General features: G+C 41.6%; 1 protein-coding gene across 2 annotated transcripts; it reads right to left on the bottom strand.

The window, feature by feature from the left end:
* Positions 1 to 502: 502 nt before the first annotated feature.
* On the bottom strand, positions 503 to 21,705 carry lrrc41 (leucine rich repeat containing 41). Of its 2 annotated transcripts, XM_038794015.1 has the most exons (10): positions 21,494 to 21,705; positions 20,829 to 20,915; positions 13,177 to 13,247; positions 10,498 to 12,199; positions 9,218 to 9,457; positions 8,349 to 8,513; positions 7,135 to 7,233; positions 4,856 to 4,978; positions 3,316 to 3,391; positions 503 to 2,045 (listed from the first exon to the last, which is right to left on the bottom strand). In XM_038794015.1, the coding sequence occupies exons 1-10, from the start codon at positions 21,609 to 21,611 to the stop codon at positions 1,805 to 1,807; spliced, it is 2,922 nt and encodes a 973-aa protein (XP_038649943.1). In that variant the 5' UTR covers positions 21,612 to 21,705; the 3' UTR covers positions 503 to 1,804. The 2 variants fall into 2 exon arrangements, with proteins under 2 accessions (XP_038649943.1, XP_038649944.1); XM_038794016.1 differs by lacking the exons at positions 503 to 2,045; positions 3,316 to 3,391; positions 4,856 to 4,978 and adding an exon at positions 5,441 to 6,232.
* Between the last annotated feature and the right edge of the window lie 22 nt (positions 21,706 to 21,727).

Here is a 21,727-nt window from a genome sequence, read left to right on the forward strand (position 1 = left end):
CACATGACAGTGGCCCGGATGAGCAGGTTCTTTGGAGTAGAAGATAAGTGTGCGGGAGGGCCAGCGAACCATGTTCACATGTTCTAGACATGTCCAAAGATTAGGGAATTTTGACAGGGGTTGGCAGATGTCATGTCCACGCTGTTAAAAACAAGAGTGACACTGAGTCCAGAGGTGGCAATTTTCGGGATGTCGGAAAATCCGGGAATCCAGGAGAAAGAGGCCGACGTTCTGGCCTTTGCTTCCCTGGTAGCCCGGAGATGGATAGTATTAGCTTGGAGAGACTCAAAGCCCCTGAAGTCGGAGACCTGGCTATTGGACAAGGCTAGCTTTCTCTGTTTGGAGAAAAACAAGTTCGCCTTGAGAGGGTCAATGTTAAGGTTCGCCCAGAGGTGGCAACCGTTAACTTCTTTGCGGAAAATTAATCGTAAGCAGAAAGGGGGGGGGGGTTAGTTTAGCTTAGAATAGGGGGTTAATAAAGGAAGACGGCTTTTGCACTATGTTTATAGATCCATATATATTGTTTATTTTGTTGTCGCTGTAAAACCAAAAAATACTTCATTAAAATGTTTATTAAAAAAAATAAGTAATAATAAAACACCCCTGGCTGATTTTTATCTTTTCACTCATTATCAGATTTGTCCAGCTCACAGTGGGCAGTCTCTGTTTTATCATATTGACTTCAGCCTTACTTAAAACTAGAATCTAAGTAACGTTTCATACAAGCGCAGGACTAATTATACAGATTGGATCCTGTACTGGCGGCAGCCTTCCGACTCAAGACGAAGGTTTGTGCTGTGGTAGTCAACTTGATAAGCTTCACCTGATGTTGCTCCGAAGCCCCACTTCAGCATAGCAGTCTCTGCTGCATTTGTTGCAAAGGAAGACAGTAAACTGAGAAGGTGCACAATTCATCGGCCTCTCTTTTCTCTGGGCCCTCCATTGGCCAGCTGAACTTTCCGTTTCAAGCTCACCTTTTCCAATGCCTTCTGTATAGTCAGCCGTAGGCAGTCACGGCCATAAGTGATTGTCTCCAATTTGTAAGCATCAATGTTGATCATTTTACATATCTCACTTGCAGGAGTCCTTGTAGTGAAGGTATGGATGCCCAGAAGGTTATGATGCAGTGGAATTCCCTGTCTCTGCAAGTACGGCCTTCATCCATCTGATGAACATGGCTGAGATTGGATCTTTACTGGTCCAAATCAAAGCTCATCTTAAATCACATTTGCGTAGAAGGAAAATAAACCACTTTGCAAAGAACTTAAATGAACACAACGGTTTTACAATATTTAAAAATATTTAGAAAACCAATGTTAAGAGGGCATAGAAATTCATATTTATTATCAGTGCAGCCCAGCATGCTGTGAAGGGCCTGCCGCTACACCCTCAAAAAGGAAAGTGTCTTCCCTCGTTTTTGCTTTATGTAGGAAAAGGAAAAGGAAAATAAAATACTTTCAAATAAAAATTGAAAAATAAAGTCCAAATTCACAACTCATTTTTGACTCCCAAAAATATGCTCAGGTCATCAATGTAGCGCATCCATTTCTACTTGAGTAGGTGCTTTAGGTCAGCTTGGATCCTAAGCCAACCAAGCAAGAAAGAAGAAATGATAGCTTTCTAAGAACACAATTGGTGATATATTTTCTTGGAGCTGCATTCACTTTTGTAAATTAACAGAAACACTCCAGTTACAAAATCAACAGCTCTGGGTATAAATGAAGTAAAATAACCAAGACATCTGAACCTGGTAATTCATAGTGGTTAACAAAGAGGCCTCTGGATGTGTATCATATTCAAATGTCTACATTACACTGATGTGGTCAGCAAATGCTTGTAATGGCTCAGTAAGCGACTGTATTGTGATTATATGACATTTATTTTTGAAGAGTTCAAGTGCTTCCTGAGTCAGTGCAGGATCTCTGAAGAATAGGTTCTCGCTTACGTTTAGTTCCTTTAGCTTCAGCCCACCAGATAGTTCGGATTCAGAGGTCAGAAGGTGTTTTGCAAACTTGAGTAATCCATCTCCTCGAATACAATTTGCACTTTAAAATAAATTACATAGTGAGATTTAACTCAATTGGAAATACATCAATGATTCATTTTGTTTTGTGTGTTATTTAATAAATCCCATTATAGAATCATAGAATTGTTACAGCGCAGGCCATTCAGCCTTTCATGTCTGTGCAAGCGCTCCAAATGAGCAATTTATCAGTGACATTCCCCAACTTCTTGCCATAACCCTGCACATTCTTACTTTTCAGGTAACAGTCCAATTAATTTTTGAATGCCTCGATTGAACATGCCTCCACCACATTGTCAGTACATTCCAAACCCTAGCCACTGACTGCGGAAACGCTTCCATTGTCACTTTTGCTTCTTATGCCAATTACATTTTTAAAATCTCAGTTGGCCTTGGAAACATAACACCAGCAAGAGGTGGTTTTGCCTATAACCATAATACAGTATGCTACTTCAAAATATCGCTATACCCGAGTAGAATGGTGGAATGTCAACAGAGCTTTGCAGAAAAGTACATTCACAGTTGTCACCTTCCACAAGCTGGGATGCTGGTCTCAGCTGTAGCAACAACTGGAAGCCAGTCACTTTTCTACTGGAAAGTTACCCTGGGCTGCCCCCGACATCTCAATTTCAAAAGTGCAAAAACAGAGATCTGAGAGTAGATCATAGAATTTACAGTTCAGAAGGAGGCTATTCGGCCCATCGAGTCTGCACCGGCCCTTGGAAAGAGCACCCTACACCCAAGCCCACGTCTCCACCCTATCCCTGTAACACAGTAACCCCACCCAACCTTTTTGGACACCAAGGGCAATTTATCATGGCCAATCCACCTAACCTGCACATCTTCGGACTGGGAGGAAACCGGAACACCGGGAGGAAACCCATGCACGCATGGGAAGAATGTGAAAACACTGCACAGACAGTGACCCAAGCCGGGAATCAAACCTGGGACTCTGGAGCTGTGAAGCAACTGTGCTAACCACTGTGCTGCCCTAGATGACCTGACTTGCGAGCTGAGAACAATGGAGGAAGTTGTAGGAAAGAGGAAATTTTGAATATCGGAAACTTCAGCCTTGCATGAATGTGAATGAAGATAAACCTTTTGTTGTACTGAATGGTTAGATTCCAAAGGTAAGAAAACTTTCTTGTGCTTAGATTTCTCTAAGCACAAGTTATTTTCTGCCATTCTTGAACACCTACAAACTTGGAACAACTCACCTCATCTCCTCACTTAACGAGAGAATGGTGTGCATGTGTGTGGAGTGAGAAAGGAATTTGAAAAAATTTGATTACCTCACGTTCAGGCTGGAGATGCATGTCAAAGAATCCTCAGTAAAGAGTTTTGCCAATGAGAGCAACCCTTCGTTGCCTGGTAAGGATAAGAACAGTGTTTGATATACAAGGTGTTAATTCAAAACAGCCACAATTTCAGAAATTGTATGAGAAGCTAACAAACTTGCTTGTTTTTGGTCTTTGGAGGAGAAAAAACTTCTGTATTTAAACTTTCAATTAATTACTTCCCCAAGCTCTGTCTCCAAACCTGTGAATATACCGCTCTTCGCCATGTAATCCTTTTTGTTAGAAAGGTCCGGCACTCAATATTATTGCATTCACTTGTTTTGATTTCTAAGTTTTGATATTTAATAAGTTTTCCCCATCACTATAAACATCTTCCTTTACACCTTCAGAGTGAAAAACAGTACCTACTAAAAGGTCAATTGTATTTCCCACCCTTTCAGTAAGAAACATGCATAGTGTTGGCAACTCACCAATTCAATATTAATGAAGTTGCCCACAAAATATACACACCAGAGTAGGAACAAATCTTAAATCACATCATATTTGTATCATTGCAAAATGATCAAAATTAAACTGAAAGCTATTAGGTTATAAAAAGCACTGATAATTTTGGGTAATAAGACTTGGGATATCTGCAGTGAGCATCAGAATTGACAAAGCAGCAAGAGTAAACAAACAGCAAAGAAAAGCTTTAAGTTGTGCAAATAGTGGTGTATTCAAGACAGAGATGGTAATTTAATTCTTCACACCAGTCTTCAGACAGGAAGGCTGTTGTTGGCAAATTCCAAAAATAGCTTGGAAATCTAATATCTAGAGGTTGGTCTTCATAAATCATGAAGGAGCTTAAATATTTCAATGATTACTGGTACCTGGAAAAAACGTGTTTGAAAAGCAATAGGTCAGAATATATTTATTGTTTACTGCTGGTTTACAGCTAGGTAATATTTCTATAAATGAAATAGTGCCAAAAAAAGTTGTGAATGACGGCAAGACATTTGAATGACTGTTTATAGGATCCTGGGGCAGCACAATGGCAGTGGTTAGCAGTGCTACCTCACAGCACTGAGGACCTGGGTTCGATCCCGGCCCCGGGTCACTGTCCTTGTGGAGTTTGCACATTCTCCCCATGTCTGCGTGGATCTCACCCCCACAACCCAAAGATGTGCAGGGTAGGTGGATTGGCCATGCTAAATTGCCCCTTAATTGGCAAAAACAGAATTTGTACTTGAAATTTCTAAGAACAAAAAAAAATGTTTATAGGATCCTACTCACAACTTAAGTCGAATTACCACCAACTCAAAGCATAGTACAATTATTGCTCTTTCATATCTGCCAAAAATATACAAACCCTTTGATGGGCTGTATATTTCCTATTTTAAGTGGTACAACTGAAACAAAGATAGGGAATAGTCTGTATGATGGTTGAGAGATACTAAAGGACATTTTATCTAGGGACAATAATAAATATTGTTGCAGGTTTACGAGCTACACCGCCAACCAAGCTTGGAGCGAAAATAAAATTAGGTGTACGAACCTAATCGATTTGCTGGCAAAGATAGGAATTTGAGGGACTGATTTTGCTTCAGAGCAGCGACAATTTTAGACACTGTTTCTGCTGCTTGCCTTTCAAACAGCCGACAGTTATCCAATGTTAAACCTGTGAATGTGAAGTGGAAAAGACATTTATTTCTTAGTCTTTGCAACAAGGGCCTTTGCTAGAGACAAACTGTAGATTCATGTCTGCAATTCCTCAAAGGTAATACATAAATGGAATGACTTGCATTAATATAGTAACTTTCACAACCTCAAGACATCCCAAATGTTTTATGGTCAATGGAGCAGTTTGAAATTAGTAACTAGTGTACTGAAATATTGCAGCTAATTTACACACTGCAAGGTGCCACAAGCAACAATGAGATAATGACCTGATGATCTATTTAGCTAAGTAGATAATTGATATATTGAAAAATTATCATAGCAGCAGACGCTGAATTTAGATGACACAATTTATAACATTTACAGACAACGAAAATAAAAGAGTATAAATAATAAGGATTCTTAAACTATGAACATTTTAACATACAAATAATTACAATACATTGCAAAATGCAGGTCTCCTTAATTTACAGAATAAAAATGAAAGGTTTACTTCACTCTGTATTTTGTATTAAGGTCAGTACATCACGTGTCTTCAGGTTGAGTATCGTAAATTCTCAATCATTTACATACTATTTATTAATCTTATCAAATGGAACACTGGATTGTCTTGTATTCTAGTCACTCCATATCTTATTTGAGGAATGGTGTATTTTCTCCTTAATTCCATTGTACCTTTACTTTTCCATGGCTGCCGTAAAAGACAGTGACAATGGGAGGTTGGATTCAAGATTTTCTGGCAACGTCCAGACAGAGTTTTACACCTTTAAGCGCAGGAACACATTCAGTTGTTTGATTAGGTCAAAGTAGCTTTGGTACCTAGGATCAGTTTCAATACTTGTTTTTTGAACATTTTCCAAATGCCCTTCTGTAAGTCTAGCATTCCAAACCTGTGCTGCATATTTAACAATGGGTCGTGAAGAGGTCAGTAGAGTTAGGTTGTGATGCTTTAGAAAACACAGCTTGTGAAGTCTTCCATTTTGCTCTTTAAGCACTTCACCTCCTTGGCAATCCCATTTCAAATCACTTTGAATGTTGGTTCCTAATAGTTTAATGCATAATCACAGCATTGTCTAAATTGGTAAGAAGGGAATCACGGGGTTTGCAGATGAAACAGAATTCCATATGTTGCATTTTTGGGGCGGTACAGTCTCATATGATTTGCTGTTGCCCATTCACTCAATGAAGTAATTGCCCCTTGCACGTGAGATGTGTCGCCTTGATTGCAATACACCACGAGAGCAAGATCATCCACCTATTTATAGCAATGAATAGACATGGTGATATCAATACAGGCATTGTTCATCTTGGTTAAAAACATAATAGGGCCTAATTTGGTTCCTTGTGGGACTTCAGCATGCAGCATTATACAACTGGAGGTACTTAATTAAAATCAAACAAATTGTTGATTTAATTACGTTGGCTGAGATACTGGCTATGGCGCAGGGAGCTTTTCTTCAAATATTGCTATGGATTTTTTTTACATATACCTGAGGGGACAGCCAGGGTCTTGATTTAAAGTCTCATCCAAAAGTATAGGCACAATTAGGAGTGATCCAACCCACACCATTTTTGAGCACCTACAATAAACAATTTAAGCGATTGTTGCAGAGTTCTGAGCTGACCTCATTCTTGCCGAGGGGGGGGGGGGGGGGGGGGGGGGGAGAGAACCTAATTCCTACATTCCACTCATACACTTTTGGAGGAGGTAGGAGAAAACAAGATTACTAACTTCTGATATGCATCTTGCAGCAGAACTTACAACTTCAGATTAGTATGACAATTTACTTCTAATACAAGTACAGTGTCTCAAAATTTCAGGACCAAGGCCATGCTGGATTTTGAGCCTGGAAATTCGGGTCATGGGCGTTTGGGGCCAAGCTTGGTTGGGTCAAGATTTGCTTGGAAATAGACTGGGGCGCATGCGGTGAAGTGGATAACTAGTCCGGTGCCCCACTGTGCCAATGCAGTGCTGAGCCGAATTGTCCAGGTAAGTTAAGCTTTTGAAATTGTTGCGTGGCACATTTGAATAGTTTCAGTTTTCAGACAATGCCGTTTTTTGGACAGCCAGATTCGAGACACTGCACCGACATTGTGTAACACTACAGTTCATAACAATTTAAATTATCTATTGCTGCACTACTTGCTTGTTCCCACCTTTAAGAGGAGCACTACGCAAAAGATCTAGAACTTCCTTAAAGCAAACAGCAAGGTTCACATCCTGTATGGCAACCCAGTCTAATGCAGAGAGAAAGTCTAGGAGACAAAATTGTTCATTCCAACGTTAAATATGCTGCTTTGCAAATAAAGGTAACATTTCAAACTGGGATTTCATGTTGACAGATAACAAAGGTTTCTCTATTTGGATTCATCCCCCATCACACTGGAAAATATTAGAAGGAAGCACCAGGAAAATCATTGTGATCTCCAAGCAATGGGCCATCCAGGGAAGATTACTGAACTCAGTCAATACATAATTACTGGGAAACATGCATCTACAGGGCTTCCCTGGAGCCAGTGTGCACCTATTTGCTGTAAGCGAAACTGCAGGTTTATTTGATTGTTTAAGGCAAGGGAATCAGTATCTCTGGTTTCACAGGAAAACATACATAAGGGGTGGGATTCTCCCTTCTAACAGCGTCATTGGACCACTAAGTGTAGCGATCCTCTGCCCTACAGGAGGCCAGCACGGCACCAGAACGACCCATGCCGCTCCAGCTGCCGATACCGGTGTCAAACGGGTGCCGCAGGTCTGCGCATGCGCGCTGCGACCAGCACAAATGCGTGCATGCACACTGTGACCAGTGCAAAGTCGCGCATGCACACTGCGACCATCGCAAACTCACGCATGCACGGTAGCTTCCTTCTCCGCGCCAGCCCCGAAGCCACATGGCGTAGGGCTACAGGGGCCAGCGCGGAGTAAGAGGCCACCACCAGAAGAGGCCGACTCGCCGTTCGGTAGGCCCCGATCGCAGGCCAGGCCACGTGGAGGCCCCATCCTGGGGTCGGAACCCCCCTCCCAACCCACCAGGCTGCCCCCGACAGGATGGACACCGAGGTCCCGCTGGGTAAGAGCACATGTGAATGACGTCGGCGGGACTCAGGCTTTCTTGGCAGCCACTTGGCCCATCCCGGGCGGAAAATTGCAAGGGGGGGGGTGCCACCGGCGCCACGCCAGCACCAATGCCGCCAATTCTCCGGTGACTGGCGGACTGGCGTCGGGGCAGCATCACGCGAATCGCACCCGGCCCGGCGATTCTCTGAACCGGCGCGGGCTAAGAGAATCCCACCGAAGATGTTTAATGCTCGTAATATCTTTTAAAATTAAAAAATATATATGACTTATCCCTTCAATGTATATTACCACGCACATGTAGTTGCATGCAGCAGTTTGCCAAGGTCCTCTGGAGCTCCGAATGATGCCCTGTGCAGACACAGGCGTCTGAGGAATTTCAATTGTCTTAAAACAGGCAGCAGCAAGTCAACCTGTAGGGGCTTATCTGTGCAACTCAAACTCAAATCTTCCAAACGACTCTCTGAGAAAACACAGCAGTGGACAATTAGAGAACGTTCTAAAGTGAACATCCAAATTTTAGTAGAATTAACAAACATTTTCAATTAAAACATGAAAGCATAGCTGTGTAATTTGCTGGGCCATCCACTATCTAGGTGGGTTATCGAATTTCATAGAATTTACAGTGCAGGAGGCCATTCGGCCCATTGAGTCTGTGCCAGCCCTTGCAAAGAGCACCCCACTCAAGCCCCCGTATCTACCCTAACCCCGTAACCCAATAACCCCCACTTAACCTTTTTGGAAACTTAAGGGCAAATTATCATGGCCACTCCACCTAACCCGCACGTTTGGACTGTGGGAGGAAACCGGAGAACCCGGAGGAAACCCATGCAGACATGGGGAGAAAGTGCAGACTCCGCACAGACAGTGATCCAAGCCGGGAATCTAACCTGGGTACCTGGAGCTGTGGAGCAACTGTGCTAACCACTATGCTACAGCTGGAATTCCATCAGCAATCGTCTACAAAATCTTTAAAAATAATTTCAACCTGGGTTACATTCCAGCTACTCTACTAACTTTCCCAGCTCGACATAGCTCTCATGCCCAAACAACCTGATGACAAGGTAGACTGAATCAAGAGCTTTCAGAACATGTTTCCCTTGGAATAAGGGTGACTCATTTTATATATTTGTTTAAAAAAAGATACAATAAAAATGTATTTCTCACCTGTTACCTCTGCAGCAGCCATCAGCAACTCATTTTCCAGGGACTCGTTTTGTATTTCTAGCAGGAAGCCCATATGGAATGTGTGCAGGCGGGGGAAGATGCCGAGAATGATTTTAACCAGCTTTATCATTGGAAGGTGAAGGATGTCATCTTTTAACACAAGAGTGGAAAGACTGTTGTCATGACATCGGGAGAGGACACAGAGTTCCTTGAGAATCGGAAAGATGGCAGGACCCAGGCCTTAAAGCAGAAGCAACAAGAGAGTATAACTAATGCTGCCCATATAAAACAGAAAACATGACCATGGTTTCTTAGTGGTAAATATAAATTGTTGTGGTTTTCTGTGGCTGAATCAACCTTAATCTACTTGCTTTTCATAGTAACTTAATTGCAGTGTTAATGTAAGCCTACTTGCGACAATAAAGATTAGTCTGGAGGATGCTGAGAGTTACCAACAGGTGACTTCCTGCTTCTATTTAGCCAGGGAACAGTGTGGAAACAGAAATTAATTTAAACAATAACAAAAATAATGTTGCAAAGGTCATTCAGTAAACCATTCACTAGGATACTAAAACACATACATAAACTTGTCAACATGGACAAAAATCCCCAGCCCCAGGCATACATTGAAAAGAGGTGAATAACAGACACAAAATTGAAAACATTAACTTGACAGCATTTCTGAAAGTGGAAATAGTCTGAAAATACTTTCCAAGAGAATTGCAAATGGTAAGTGATGTTTGAAAAAATACATTCAGAGGTAAAACCTCCAGTGAAGTGCTCAAACCTTTGTGTCTAATTCTTTACTTCCTTTTAGGAGCTTGTGGAGGAGAAATCCACGACTTTAATGTGAAGTAAGATTTGTCCTTTGCTGTTACACAAACAAAGAATAGATGAGACACTTATGGGGGTGGCACAGTGGTTAGCACTGCTACCTCACGGCACTGAGGACTTGGGTTCGATCCCAGGTCACTGTCCATGTGGAGTTTGCACATTCTCCCAGTGTTTGCATGGGCCTCACCCCTACAACCCAAAAGATGTGCAGGCTAGGTGGATTGGCCACGTTAACTTACCCCGTAGTTGGAAACAAAAATGGGTACTCTAAATTTTTATATTAAAAAAAGGTGAAACATTTATTTTAGAAATTGAACATAATGCAGCTAAATAAAGTCAGCTAACAATGCCAGAAGTTGCTGTATTGCAAGCTTCTGCTTTTGAAGTAACTACAGAATCAAATTGTGCAATATTTTATATCATCTTCACAAACCTTACCAACTAACCATTATATTCCAAGACTAGTTTCTTGAGGGACACCCATGAACTGAGCAACTTGCATAGCATCCTGGAAGACTTGTATGACAATGAGACTGATGTCATTTCCAGCACTGACACACTCCTCAGGTAGAGCTCAGGAGAGCAAGAAAGAGGTATATTGTCCACTTGATCTTGGCCAAAGAAATGTGGGTTATTCAAACCCTCCAGTAGGACGCCGTTGTTTTCATCAGTTTCTGAGATGTTCTGCTCAGTGTCTGTTTTATTTCCAGCTATCATGAAAATATAATCATAGATATCTTCTGGCTTCTCAAGTGCTTCAGATGAACCAGTAACCTTTGATTTTTCAGCTGACTGGTCGTTAAATGTATCAGTGAGTCTTGGCTTCTTACATGATCTTTGGTTTGTAAAACATGACACTGGATCTTCTGGGGTCCAAGTGCATGAATTCAAAAGACCTGGCTCTTCCAAAGTTCTATTTAATATATTTGTTGATTCAAATTCTCCAGAAATCTTACCAGGAGATGCCGAACCTTCTGAGTATATTTGTTCCTCTGCAATTACAGCATTTTGCTTTTCAACACCATTAGTAAACTCATAATGAGACATTAACTGTTCTGAAGTTCTAGTAATCAAACTGGATGATGATCGTTCGGTGAACATTCTGCTATCAGTTTCATGGGAATAATTTGGTTTTTCTTCAGAACTATAATGATATTGATCAGGACATTGAAGCTCTTTCACAACCCTGCTGCCTGCATAAGGATATAACTGCCCCTTTCGAAGCTTCTGCCCATTACAATAATTGCTTTCATCACAAGTCTTGCCAGATGTATAGGTGGGCGTTTGCTCTAACTGACTTCTAGGTGCACAAGAATCTGGTTCTACCAAAGCCATACTTTGACTTCCAGAAGAAGGCTGCACTTTTGAAACAACATTGTGTACATCAGGACTGCTCAATGCTCCACACATTGTGCCATTGGATCTGCGCTTTTTGGGGTAAATCCTATGTGTTTCACAGCAATTAGAACTATTCATCAAACAAAGTTCCTCGCATTGTGTTTTTTCAGAATGTGCAGTTGGAGATATCAGGTTAGCAGAAGGCATGTTAACACTTGGAGACATGATTTTTTTGCTTTCAGTAGTAGTAAATGTCCAATCAAATGAAGTACCGTATGTAGTCTTTTCAGGCTGTTGATGGCAGCAATCTAATATATTACTCTGAGCCATTGGCTCCATTGATTTAACACACATCTTTAATCTGCTCTCATCACAACAATAAGTAACCTCATCTTCTCTCTTCCCTTCACACCAAAGTCCTGCACTTGTCCTTAGTATGTGAGACAATAATTCAGGATGGGGTTCATTCCAATGTGACAATGCCACCTCCTTTACAACTCCATGGTGAACGAGGTTATGAAGCAACTTTAACAGCGAGTGTTCTAACAGTGGATCCACAGAACGAAGATGTTGAAACACCAGCTTATGCACAGTGCAGGTCAAACGGGCACAAATACTTGGATTATCAGCAAGTTCTTTCACACCTTGGAGCTTGTTGCGTATGACCAGTTTGCTTACATGTCGTGATCCGAGTACCAAGGCAGAAGAGCGAGAATTAATTAAACGCCTGTCATTCAAGATATCTAACGTTCCCCATAAGACACCATGAAAGAATGTTTGCAGGAATTTTTGCCTCCAGTTAAAAGGTTCCTGGAATATTAAAGAAAAGACAAATCAGTACACAGAAGCAACTATATCTTATGATGATAGCTCTAAACTCAACCCAAGAATGCTTAAGAAGAAACTTTAATTCAGTTTTCTCTACACTCTAGAACACTTTTTTCAAGCAACCTCAGCCAACGCTTGTGCGAATACTGCTAAGAAATGCACAAGTGAATGTTCTTTCTTTCTCTCTCTATGTAGGGGAAGTCACCGTAACATTCAAACATTGGATTTGATAGACCCAGTTTTTCGACAGCAAACAAGCAGATCCTGTCAGCTAATGCTGAAGCAGTATTGTTGTGGAGAATTAGCACAGGAGCAAAGGATTGTGTCACAAGTAAACCATAAAGTTGTTGACCAGTATTGCACAATATTGACAATCTGTATTAATGCCAAATGAATAGGAGACCCACCGCAACATTTGTTAGCTCTCATACCCTGTAATAACATTCACTTTTTATTTGACTATTGCAGACTGATGCATGAACCCACTACAAATCACTGTAATAAGATCGGAGTAATAAAATAAATAAATTTTTCGTTACTAGCTTTAAACTTCTTTAGATTCGGCAGAATGTATTGCAAACCTAAACACAAATTTAGCTGGTTTAGCTCACAAGGCTAAATCGCTGGCTTTTAAAGCAGACCAAGCAGACCAGCAGCACGGTTCGATTCCCGTACCAGCCTCCCCGGACAGGCGCCGGGATGTGGCGACTAGGGGCTTTTCACAGTAACTTCATTGAAGCCTACTCGTGACAATAAGCGATTTTCATTTTCATTTCATTTCAAATGCTAGTGCTTTCCAAATAGCAGTTTTGCTGCAGTCTATGCTTTTACAAAATGTGCAAGGGCAGCAACAATGCTGTGTTGAATTCCCTACTGTTAATTTCTAGATGTATTAATCGTCAAATAAAGAACTGACAGCATAAAAATTATGAAAAGAGGACAGGGTGGAATAAACTTACCGTTCTTACTTTAGGGTTAGTTCCAATTAAATCCTTCCAAAGCTGCAGCCAAAGAGCCTGCGTTGAAATGCCTATAAAACATATTAAGTCACAAAATAAAAGTATACCAGAGAGTTTGGAAAACCGTTATCACTGGTACCAAATGCTGGGAATATATAGTTAGCAGCCACAATGGAGGGCTGGTCCTCTTCAAAGAATCAAGCAGGTTGAGAAAGGAAAGAAAAGAAAGCTAAAAAGATGTGCATCAAGGTTCACGAGTCAATACTGCTCAGACCTCATCATCTGATCCCATGATTTGTATGTGCACACAGTGCAGTAAGGATTGTGGGATAAGAATTGGACATTTCAGCTATTGCAAAGTAATTAAACTGTTTTGGATCTTCCATCATTGTCTTTTGAGATGAATGACTGCCATTAACATACTGTATTCTGTGTGGGAAAGAGCAAACATGCTGCAAATGCATTAACCTTTACAAGTATAAATAAATGTGGCTTTTAGTATATATGCTTCCACTTATATAATGGCTTTACTTATTGAAACATCCCAAAGCTTTGCTCTGTGCCTTTACTGGAGTGCAATTCTATGTTAGAAACATCCCACGTGATAAAAGAGCAAGTAATTGTTTATTTTTGTAATATTGATTTAGGGAAAGAAATATTGGCTGGAACACTGGCTAGTTCTCCTGCTCCTCTCCAAACTGTGCTATGAACTCTTTGGTATTTATCTGACACAGAAGACACAGATGGGAATTAGTTTAACAACACACAAACGAAAAGTAGCTACATGAAAAGTTTAACATGAAAATACAAATAAGTGAAGGAATATCACTATTATCACACAATTAGGCTAATGTCATCCAACCCTCCCTTGTTCTTTTTTATAGCCTTTAAGCTATTAATCTAACGCAATGTTGGAGCAGATAATTGTCAATGCATTCTGATCAGAGTAATTATTTTTTATAATTACCGAGGCAGCACAGTGGCAAGCACTATTGCCTCACAACACCAGGCACCCGGGTTGAATTGTGACCTTGGGTGTCTGTCTGTGGAATCTGCCCATTCTCCCCATGTCATCGTGGGTTTCCTCCGGTGCTCCAGTTTCCTCCTCCAGTCTAAAGATGTGCAGGTTAGATGGTGGATTGGCCAAATCCACTTAAATTGACCCTTAGTGTCCAAAGGGGAGGTGGAGTTACGGGGATAAGGTGGGGGAATGGAGCGCTCTTTCGGATGGTCGGTCCAGACTCGATGTGCCGAATGGCTCCTTTCTGCACTGTAGGTATTCTATGATTCTATAATTGCTTAATGGTACTGAACTGGAGTATTGCTGAAAGAAGATAGGCTGTTTAAACTTTGTTTTGTACTCATCAGCACAGATACAAGAATGCAAAATTACAAAGAGAGCAACAATTTATACTGCATAGGAAAAAGTTGCTGATTGGTTCGCAAGTCGAATTTGATTATCCATGGTAATGCCTTGACCAATGCACCAGGGAAGTATTGTCCCTCACTGTGTTTCTGTGATTGTTCAGCAAGCACTGTCCAATCTCAAGTATGTCAAGAATTACACTAACAACCAATTTAAAATCATCAGTCAGGCTCACAATGTGGCTCACATACACTTGCGAGAAGCTACATAGAATCATATACAGGAACCTTTACTCTACAGGCATTGCTCTTTTTTGAATGAAGCATGGGGGACCAGATTCCCTGGTGTATTCTCCATGACAACACCCCGACCAGAGTTGACTTGTCAACAAATCAACACTTGTTACTCATGCAGTATAAACTGTTCCTCCCTTTGAAATTTGGTATTCTTGCATCTGTCCTGATGAACGCAAGATGAAAAACTCCAACAGCATGCCTTTTTTCAGCAATTAATTTTTTTAAACTACTTTGCTAATTATGGCATGATCCAACATATAGACACAAGTATACTGGTAGTTTTATGGGGCTGTGCTTTTACTTCACAGTAATGACAAAGGATACAAAGGTTGTGACATTGTAGATTATTTAACCAGTTGTCAACACTTTATTTACATAGGAGTTGCTTGCTCAGTGTCAGGTGGAAGGAAGAAAATCTCCCAATGCCTCTAATGTCACCACATAATGTGACCCAATATAGGGGAGCTTATTATTCAATAATATTACAGACACACACAAAATCAGTACGAGAGTCTTTTAAATAGATGTCGGATCCGTTTAGGCAGAGTCCGTCATTCAGGAGTTTTTGTTTTCACACTCTCATTATGGTATTCGAGGCAAGGTACTAACATGGATTGACGATTGGCTGTCAGACAGAAGGCAGAGAGTTGGGATAAAAGGTTCTTTTTCGGAATGGCAACCGGTGACAAGTGGTGTCCCGCAGGGTTCAGTGTTGGGGCCACAGCTGTTCTCTTTATATATTAACGATCTAGATGACGGGACTGGGGGCATTCTGGCCAAGTTTGCCGATGATACAAAGATAGGTGGAGGGGCAGGTAGTATTGAGGAGGTGGGGAGGCTGCAGAAAGATTTAGACAGTTTAGGAGAATGGTCCAAGAAGTGGCTGATGAAATTCAACGTGGGCAAGTGTGAGGTCTTGCACTTTGGAAAAAAGAATAGAGGCATGGACTATTTTCTAAACGGTGACAAAATTCATAATGCTAAAGTGCAAAGGGACTTGGGAGTCCTAGTCCAGGATTCTCTAAAGGTAAACTTGCAGGTTGAGTCCGTAATTAAGAAAGCAAATGTAATGTTGTCATTTATCTCAAGAGGCTTGGAATATAAAAGCAGGGATGTACTTCTGAGGCTTTATAAAGCACTAGTTAGGCCCCATTTAGAATACTGTGAGCAATTTTGGGCCCCATACCTCAGGAAGGACATACTGGCACTGGAGCGGGTCCAGCGGAGATTCACACGGATGATCCCAGGAATGGTAGGCCTAACATACGATGAACGTCTGAGGATCGTGGGATTATATTCATTGGAGTTTAGGAGGTTGAGGGGAGATCTAATAGAAACGTACAAGATAATGAATGGCTTGGATAGGATGGACGTAGGGAAGTTGTTTCCATTAGCAGGGGAGACTAGGACGCGGGGGCACAGCCTTAGAATAAAAGGGAGTCACTTTAGAACAGAGATGAGGAGAAATTTCTTCAGCCAGAGAGTGGTAGGTCTGTGGAATTCATTGCCACAGAGGGCGGTGGAGGCCGGGACATTGAGTGTCTTTAAGACAGAAATTGATAAATTCTTGATTTCTCGAGGAATTAAGGGCTATGGGGAGAGAGCGGGTAAATGGAGTTGAAATCAACCATGATTGAATGGTGGAGTGGACTCGATGGGCCGAATGGCCTTACTTCCACTCCTATGTCTTATGGTCTTATGGTCTTATTAGTCTGTTCCACACTTGGCTCAGGCACATCATCTAATAAATTTGGCACTTCTTCAGCTTCGACAGATGCTGTTGGGTCAACTAATGTAGAATCTGCATTTGACTGAATCAGAGTCATAGGTTCTGGGACTGCCAAACCTTTGATGTTCCATCATGGCCTTTCAGATACCGACTCTGCAAATTCTCATTTTGAAGCGAGGATTTGATTGGTAAATCTTCTCCAAACTCTCTCGTCATTGTTTTGGATCGTATAAGGAATACATCTTTGAGTATTGTGGCAGGTACCCACTTCAAAGTTAGTTTCTTGCTAAAACTCTCCTTTCTCCTTGTTCAAAATACCTCGGTTTCAATGTCTATTCACGCCAAATAACTTGGTTTTGTTGTTGTCGCTCGACAAATGGTATTAGCTTCAGGTGGCAAGAGCAAATCAAATTTGATTCTCCATAGAAATACTCAGTTTTCTACCGTTAATTCAAATTCTTTGTCCTTGAATTCGGGATTCCTCCTCTATTTATCCAGTGGTATACCTTTCAAGATGATGTCCATGACCTTCCCCATCCCCAGATCTGACCTCATGTGTCTTTGCACCCGAGATGCTGTAATAGGTACACTATCCACCTGGGAAAAGTACACATAGTTCTCCTGTGATTTGGATTTCCTGCATTGTTAAGTGTGATAAGAGCAACAGCATTCACACTGTTTTGATCTTCTTTATGGAATCTCGTAATTATACGTTGATAAGATGAGGGACCATCTCTGACAACAACTCGCTGCTAGAGACGGTATTCTTTTGTGTATACCAAATATCGTCGTCAACGGCTTGTGGTCTGTTAACAAGGTAAAATGTCTTCTATACAGGCAGTGATGAAATCATTTGAGTCCAAGTATTATACTCAAGGCTTCTTTTTCCAATTGAGCACAATTCTGTTCAGTGCTTGTCAACGTTCCCCATGCGAAAGCTTTGGTCTTTCATCTCCATTTGGCATTATATAAGCGACAACTGTGCCTACCCATAGGGCGATGCATCACATGAGAGTTGTATTCTTAACTTAGGGTCGAAATGAACCAAGAATTCAAATTTCTTCAGCACATTTTTGACTTCATTACATGCCTCTTCGCAGTCTTTTGTCCAAGCCTATTGTTGATTAGCACATAACAATATATGAAGTGGTTTTAATACGGTAGCGAGATTTGGAATTAATTTTCCATAGAGTCCCCAAAACGATCTCCATTGCGATATATTCTGCGGCCTTGGCGTATCTAAAATCACAGTCATCTTCTGGTTCCTTGTGAAGCCCCTTTCTTATCAATTGCATGGCCAAGATAACAAAGGTGTGCTGGTCTAGACAGAATCCCCAAACCTCGAAGATGGGGAAACTCAAGAACACACCCATATCCACAAAAATAAGTCTACAAAATGACTGAAGACGATGAAAGTTTATTGAGGAGAGGAAATATTTGCAGGTCTCTCTCTTTACCATTCAGTTTCAATAGACCCCAAACCTCTGTCTTGCATCGATAATACACCGAGTTTCAGTTATTTGATCTCCGTAAGCATTGTGTCTTCCCTGGAATTTTCATCGTCTTCAGTCATTTTGTAGACTTATTTTTGTGGATATGGGTGTGTTCTTGAGTTTCCCCATCTTCGAGGTTTGGGGATTCTGTCTAGACCAGCACACCTTTGTTATGTGATCTTTCTTGCCAGAAATATGGCATTTGTTTTCTCAACACCAACATTCCTGTGGAGAATGCCTCAGCTGAGGCCATGCTTGCACATTGGAGAGATCGCCTTTTCTTAGTATTCATGTTGTTTATTTTGGTGGCAGCTCGGGTTGGAGAAGCTTTTTTGGCTACCAACTCCATAGACACTGCTAGTTCAACAGCACGTTTGAATGTTAAAAAGCTTTCTGTTAGCAAACGTCTCTGGACTGTCTCATTTCTCAATCCGCACACAAGTCTGTCTTGGAGCATATCATCAAGAACCGATCCAAACGCTCAATTCTTTGCTAATTTCCATAGTACTGCTGAAAATTGTGAAATATTTTCACTCTCTTCTTGACTATGTCGATTAACTCTAAATCTCTCTCCTATAATTAATGGTTTGGGTGGGAAGTGTTCTTCAAGGGTCTCGGTCAATTCCTGGTAAGTTATTGTATCAGGCATTGCAGGATGGACAAGACTTTTTAATAGGGTGAACATTTTCAATCCTATTACACTCAAGAACGTTGCTACTTTAATTTGATCTGGTATCCTGTTTTTGACAAGGTAGCATTGCAATCTGTTTTCATAGGAACTCCACGATTCCAGTCTCATCGAATGGTTCCATTGCGCCTCCATTTCCTGCCATCGCATTTCCCAGTTCTTACGTTGGAGAACTTTCTTAAACTTTTCCTCACCTCTAATTTTTTTCTCTTACAATTTAACTTGTATTATTTCTTTTCGCGTTTCTTTAAAAATGTCATTTTCTTGGTTGGACTGTGGCTCTAGGAATTTTTTTTACAAACGCCAATCTGTTTTAAAAACAGAAAATTTCAGCTACAAGTTTGCTTAATGTTGGTTACTACTGCATTATTTTTTCATTTTTTGAGCAGTTGCTTTCCAAAAAGCGCTCTCTCTTTTTCTCACTGAGCTCGAGGATCCGATTCTGCAGCCCACCACATGCATTAGCGCACAGCTGGAAAAGATCCCTAGCTTTGATAACTTTTCAGAACATACTCCTTTATTTCCTTACTTTGCTCATTTTCTAGGAGGTTTTTGAGCCCGCATTGTTTTTTGTTTTTTTTATAAATTTAGATTAGCCAATTATTTTTTCCAATTAAGGGGCAATTTAGCGTGGCCAATCCACCTACTCTGCACATTTTTGGGTTGTGGGGGCGAAACCCACGCAGACACGGGGAGAACGTGCAAACTCCACACGGACAGTGACCCAGAGCCGGGATCGAACCTGGGACCTCAGCGCCGTAAGGCGGTTGTGCTAACCACTAGGCCACCGTGCTGCCATAGCCCACATTGTTTTAATCAAGGTTTAGAGTGCTCCTTCAGCAAAGGCTAAATATAATTTTCCAACAGCCAGATTTATTGCACTTCAATCAATGGTGGAGTGCTCGCCCGAAAATCGATCCTTAACTTGAGGTTCAAGTCTGTGTTGTTTCTTCTGACTATTTTCACATTCTCGTTGCCAGTTTTGTCTTTTACTGTTATGTTTTGGGGATTTTGCTTTTACTTCACAATAAAGACAAAGGATACAAAGGTTGTCACACTGTAGATCATTTAACCAGTTGTCAGACTTTCTTTACGGAGGTGTTGCTTGGATGGAAGAGAGGGCAAATGTCCCAAGTGCCTCTGATGATGTCACCACATAATCATGTGACACACTATACAGACTGCCATTGGTTACAATACATAACAGATTTTTAAAAATAAAAATTCAGATGCTCAAAAATCAGAGAAGGAACATACTTCCTTCATTTGTTATATTAAACAAAATTCAGTTGTCTGGAATTGGGGTTCTGATTAAAAGTGGCCTTAACCAGTTACCTTGTACGTCAATTCAGAAGAAATTCGACCAGAACTTTTCCTTTGATCAAATCAAGTGCATTAACAGATAAAATATATAGAAGGGGAAAAGACGGATATTGAAATTAATAACTTATAACTTTGTGGGCGGCACGGTAGCACAGTGGTTAGCACTGCTGCCTCATGGCACCGAGGTCACGGGTTCGATCCCAGCCCTGGGTCACTGCCTATGTGGAGTTTGCACATTCTTACCATGTCTTACACATTTGCACATTCTTACCGTGTCTTACCCAAAGATGTTGCGGGATAGGTGGATTGGCTACAATAAATTGCCCTTAATTGGGGGAAAAAATAATTTTTAATTTGTAAGAATATGGGTGGCACAGTGGTTAGCACTGCTGCTTCACAGCACCAGGGACCCGGGTTAAATTCCAACTTCGAGTGACTGTGTGGCGTTTGCAGTTTCGACCCGTGTCCGTGTGGGTTTCCTCCGGGTGCTCCGGTTTCCTCCCACAGTCCAAAGATGTGCAGGTTAGGTGGATTGGCTATGCTAAATTGCCCCATAGTGTGCAAAACATTAGGTGGGGTTACTGGGATAGGGTGGAGCCTGACCTTCAGAGGGTCAGTGCATTCGATGGGCCAAATGGCCTCCTTCTGCACTGTAGGGATTCTATGAATATCCTAACACTGTGAAGATTTCAATGATCCAAACAGATGATTTACAGGCATTTGAATTTTGAAGGTGAAATTTCTGAAGTAATTTTACCTTTTTTTGCTGCGACCTCTTCAATCCTCTCCAGGTCGTAAATGTTAAGGAACTGCAGCAGCTCTCGAAGAATTGCAGTTGGCAAACCTGTGTATGGAGCACAACACAGAATGGAGATTTAGAAGTGGCAGTTACAAGGAAGTGCAAACTTTCCACTGAATAGCAGGTTGCCTCCACTTCAACTGAGGAAGGAGCTTTGATCCCAAAGCTTGTAAGTTCAAACAAACGTGCTGGACTTTAACCTGGTGTTGTGAGACTTCTTACTGTGCTCACCCCAGTCCAGCGCCAGCATCTCCAATGGCATTAATATAGACTTTTTTGTGACTAGTGAACACCACAAGAGTAAAGTGTCGGATGCACACACTTTGATCCAATTTTACACCCATTTGGCTCTGTTCAAAGTAGGTTTTACGCTTAAATTGCTTTATTAGTTGCGACTTCATTGAAAAGGCAGCAGGTGGAAATTTGTTGCTGGCTTTGCTCTCTCGAGTCTGACAAAGGTCCTTCACAATTTTGACTACCGGACAGACGCTGAGCTGCCCGAGCCAACCTCCTCTTATGTCTGACTTATGTCCTGTACCAAGCAGGTGCCCGGCCGACCGGTCGGGCCTCAGTCACTGAGAGATGCAGTGAAGCGTTGTTGTAATTATAGCTTCAAGTCTTACCGCAGACTCCCTGCTCCAGCCGGACCATGTTCTCACTGACATTCTTTGCACAGACGGTGAACAGAGTGGGCACATAGTGACTGAGGCTCTCCTCCGCCCCGGGATTGCCCGGCTCCATCCGCGCCCTCGCACCGTTGCTACGCCGCCATCTGAAGAAGGTCGCCCGTCGCTCTGGGCGTCCATCTGAATAAGGTCCGCCAACTCGATCAGTCCGACACTGTGGAAATGTTTAAC

This window comes from Scyliorhinus canicula, chromosome 4 (genome assembly GCF_902713615.1).
Source record: "Scyliorhinus canicula chromosome 4, sScyCan1.1, whole genome shotgun sequence".
Classification (NCBI taxonomy): domain Eukaryota; kingdom Metazoa; phylum Chordata; class Chondrichthyes; order Carcharhiniformes; family Scyliorhinidae; genus Scyliorhinus; species Scyliorhinus canicula.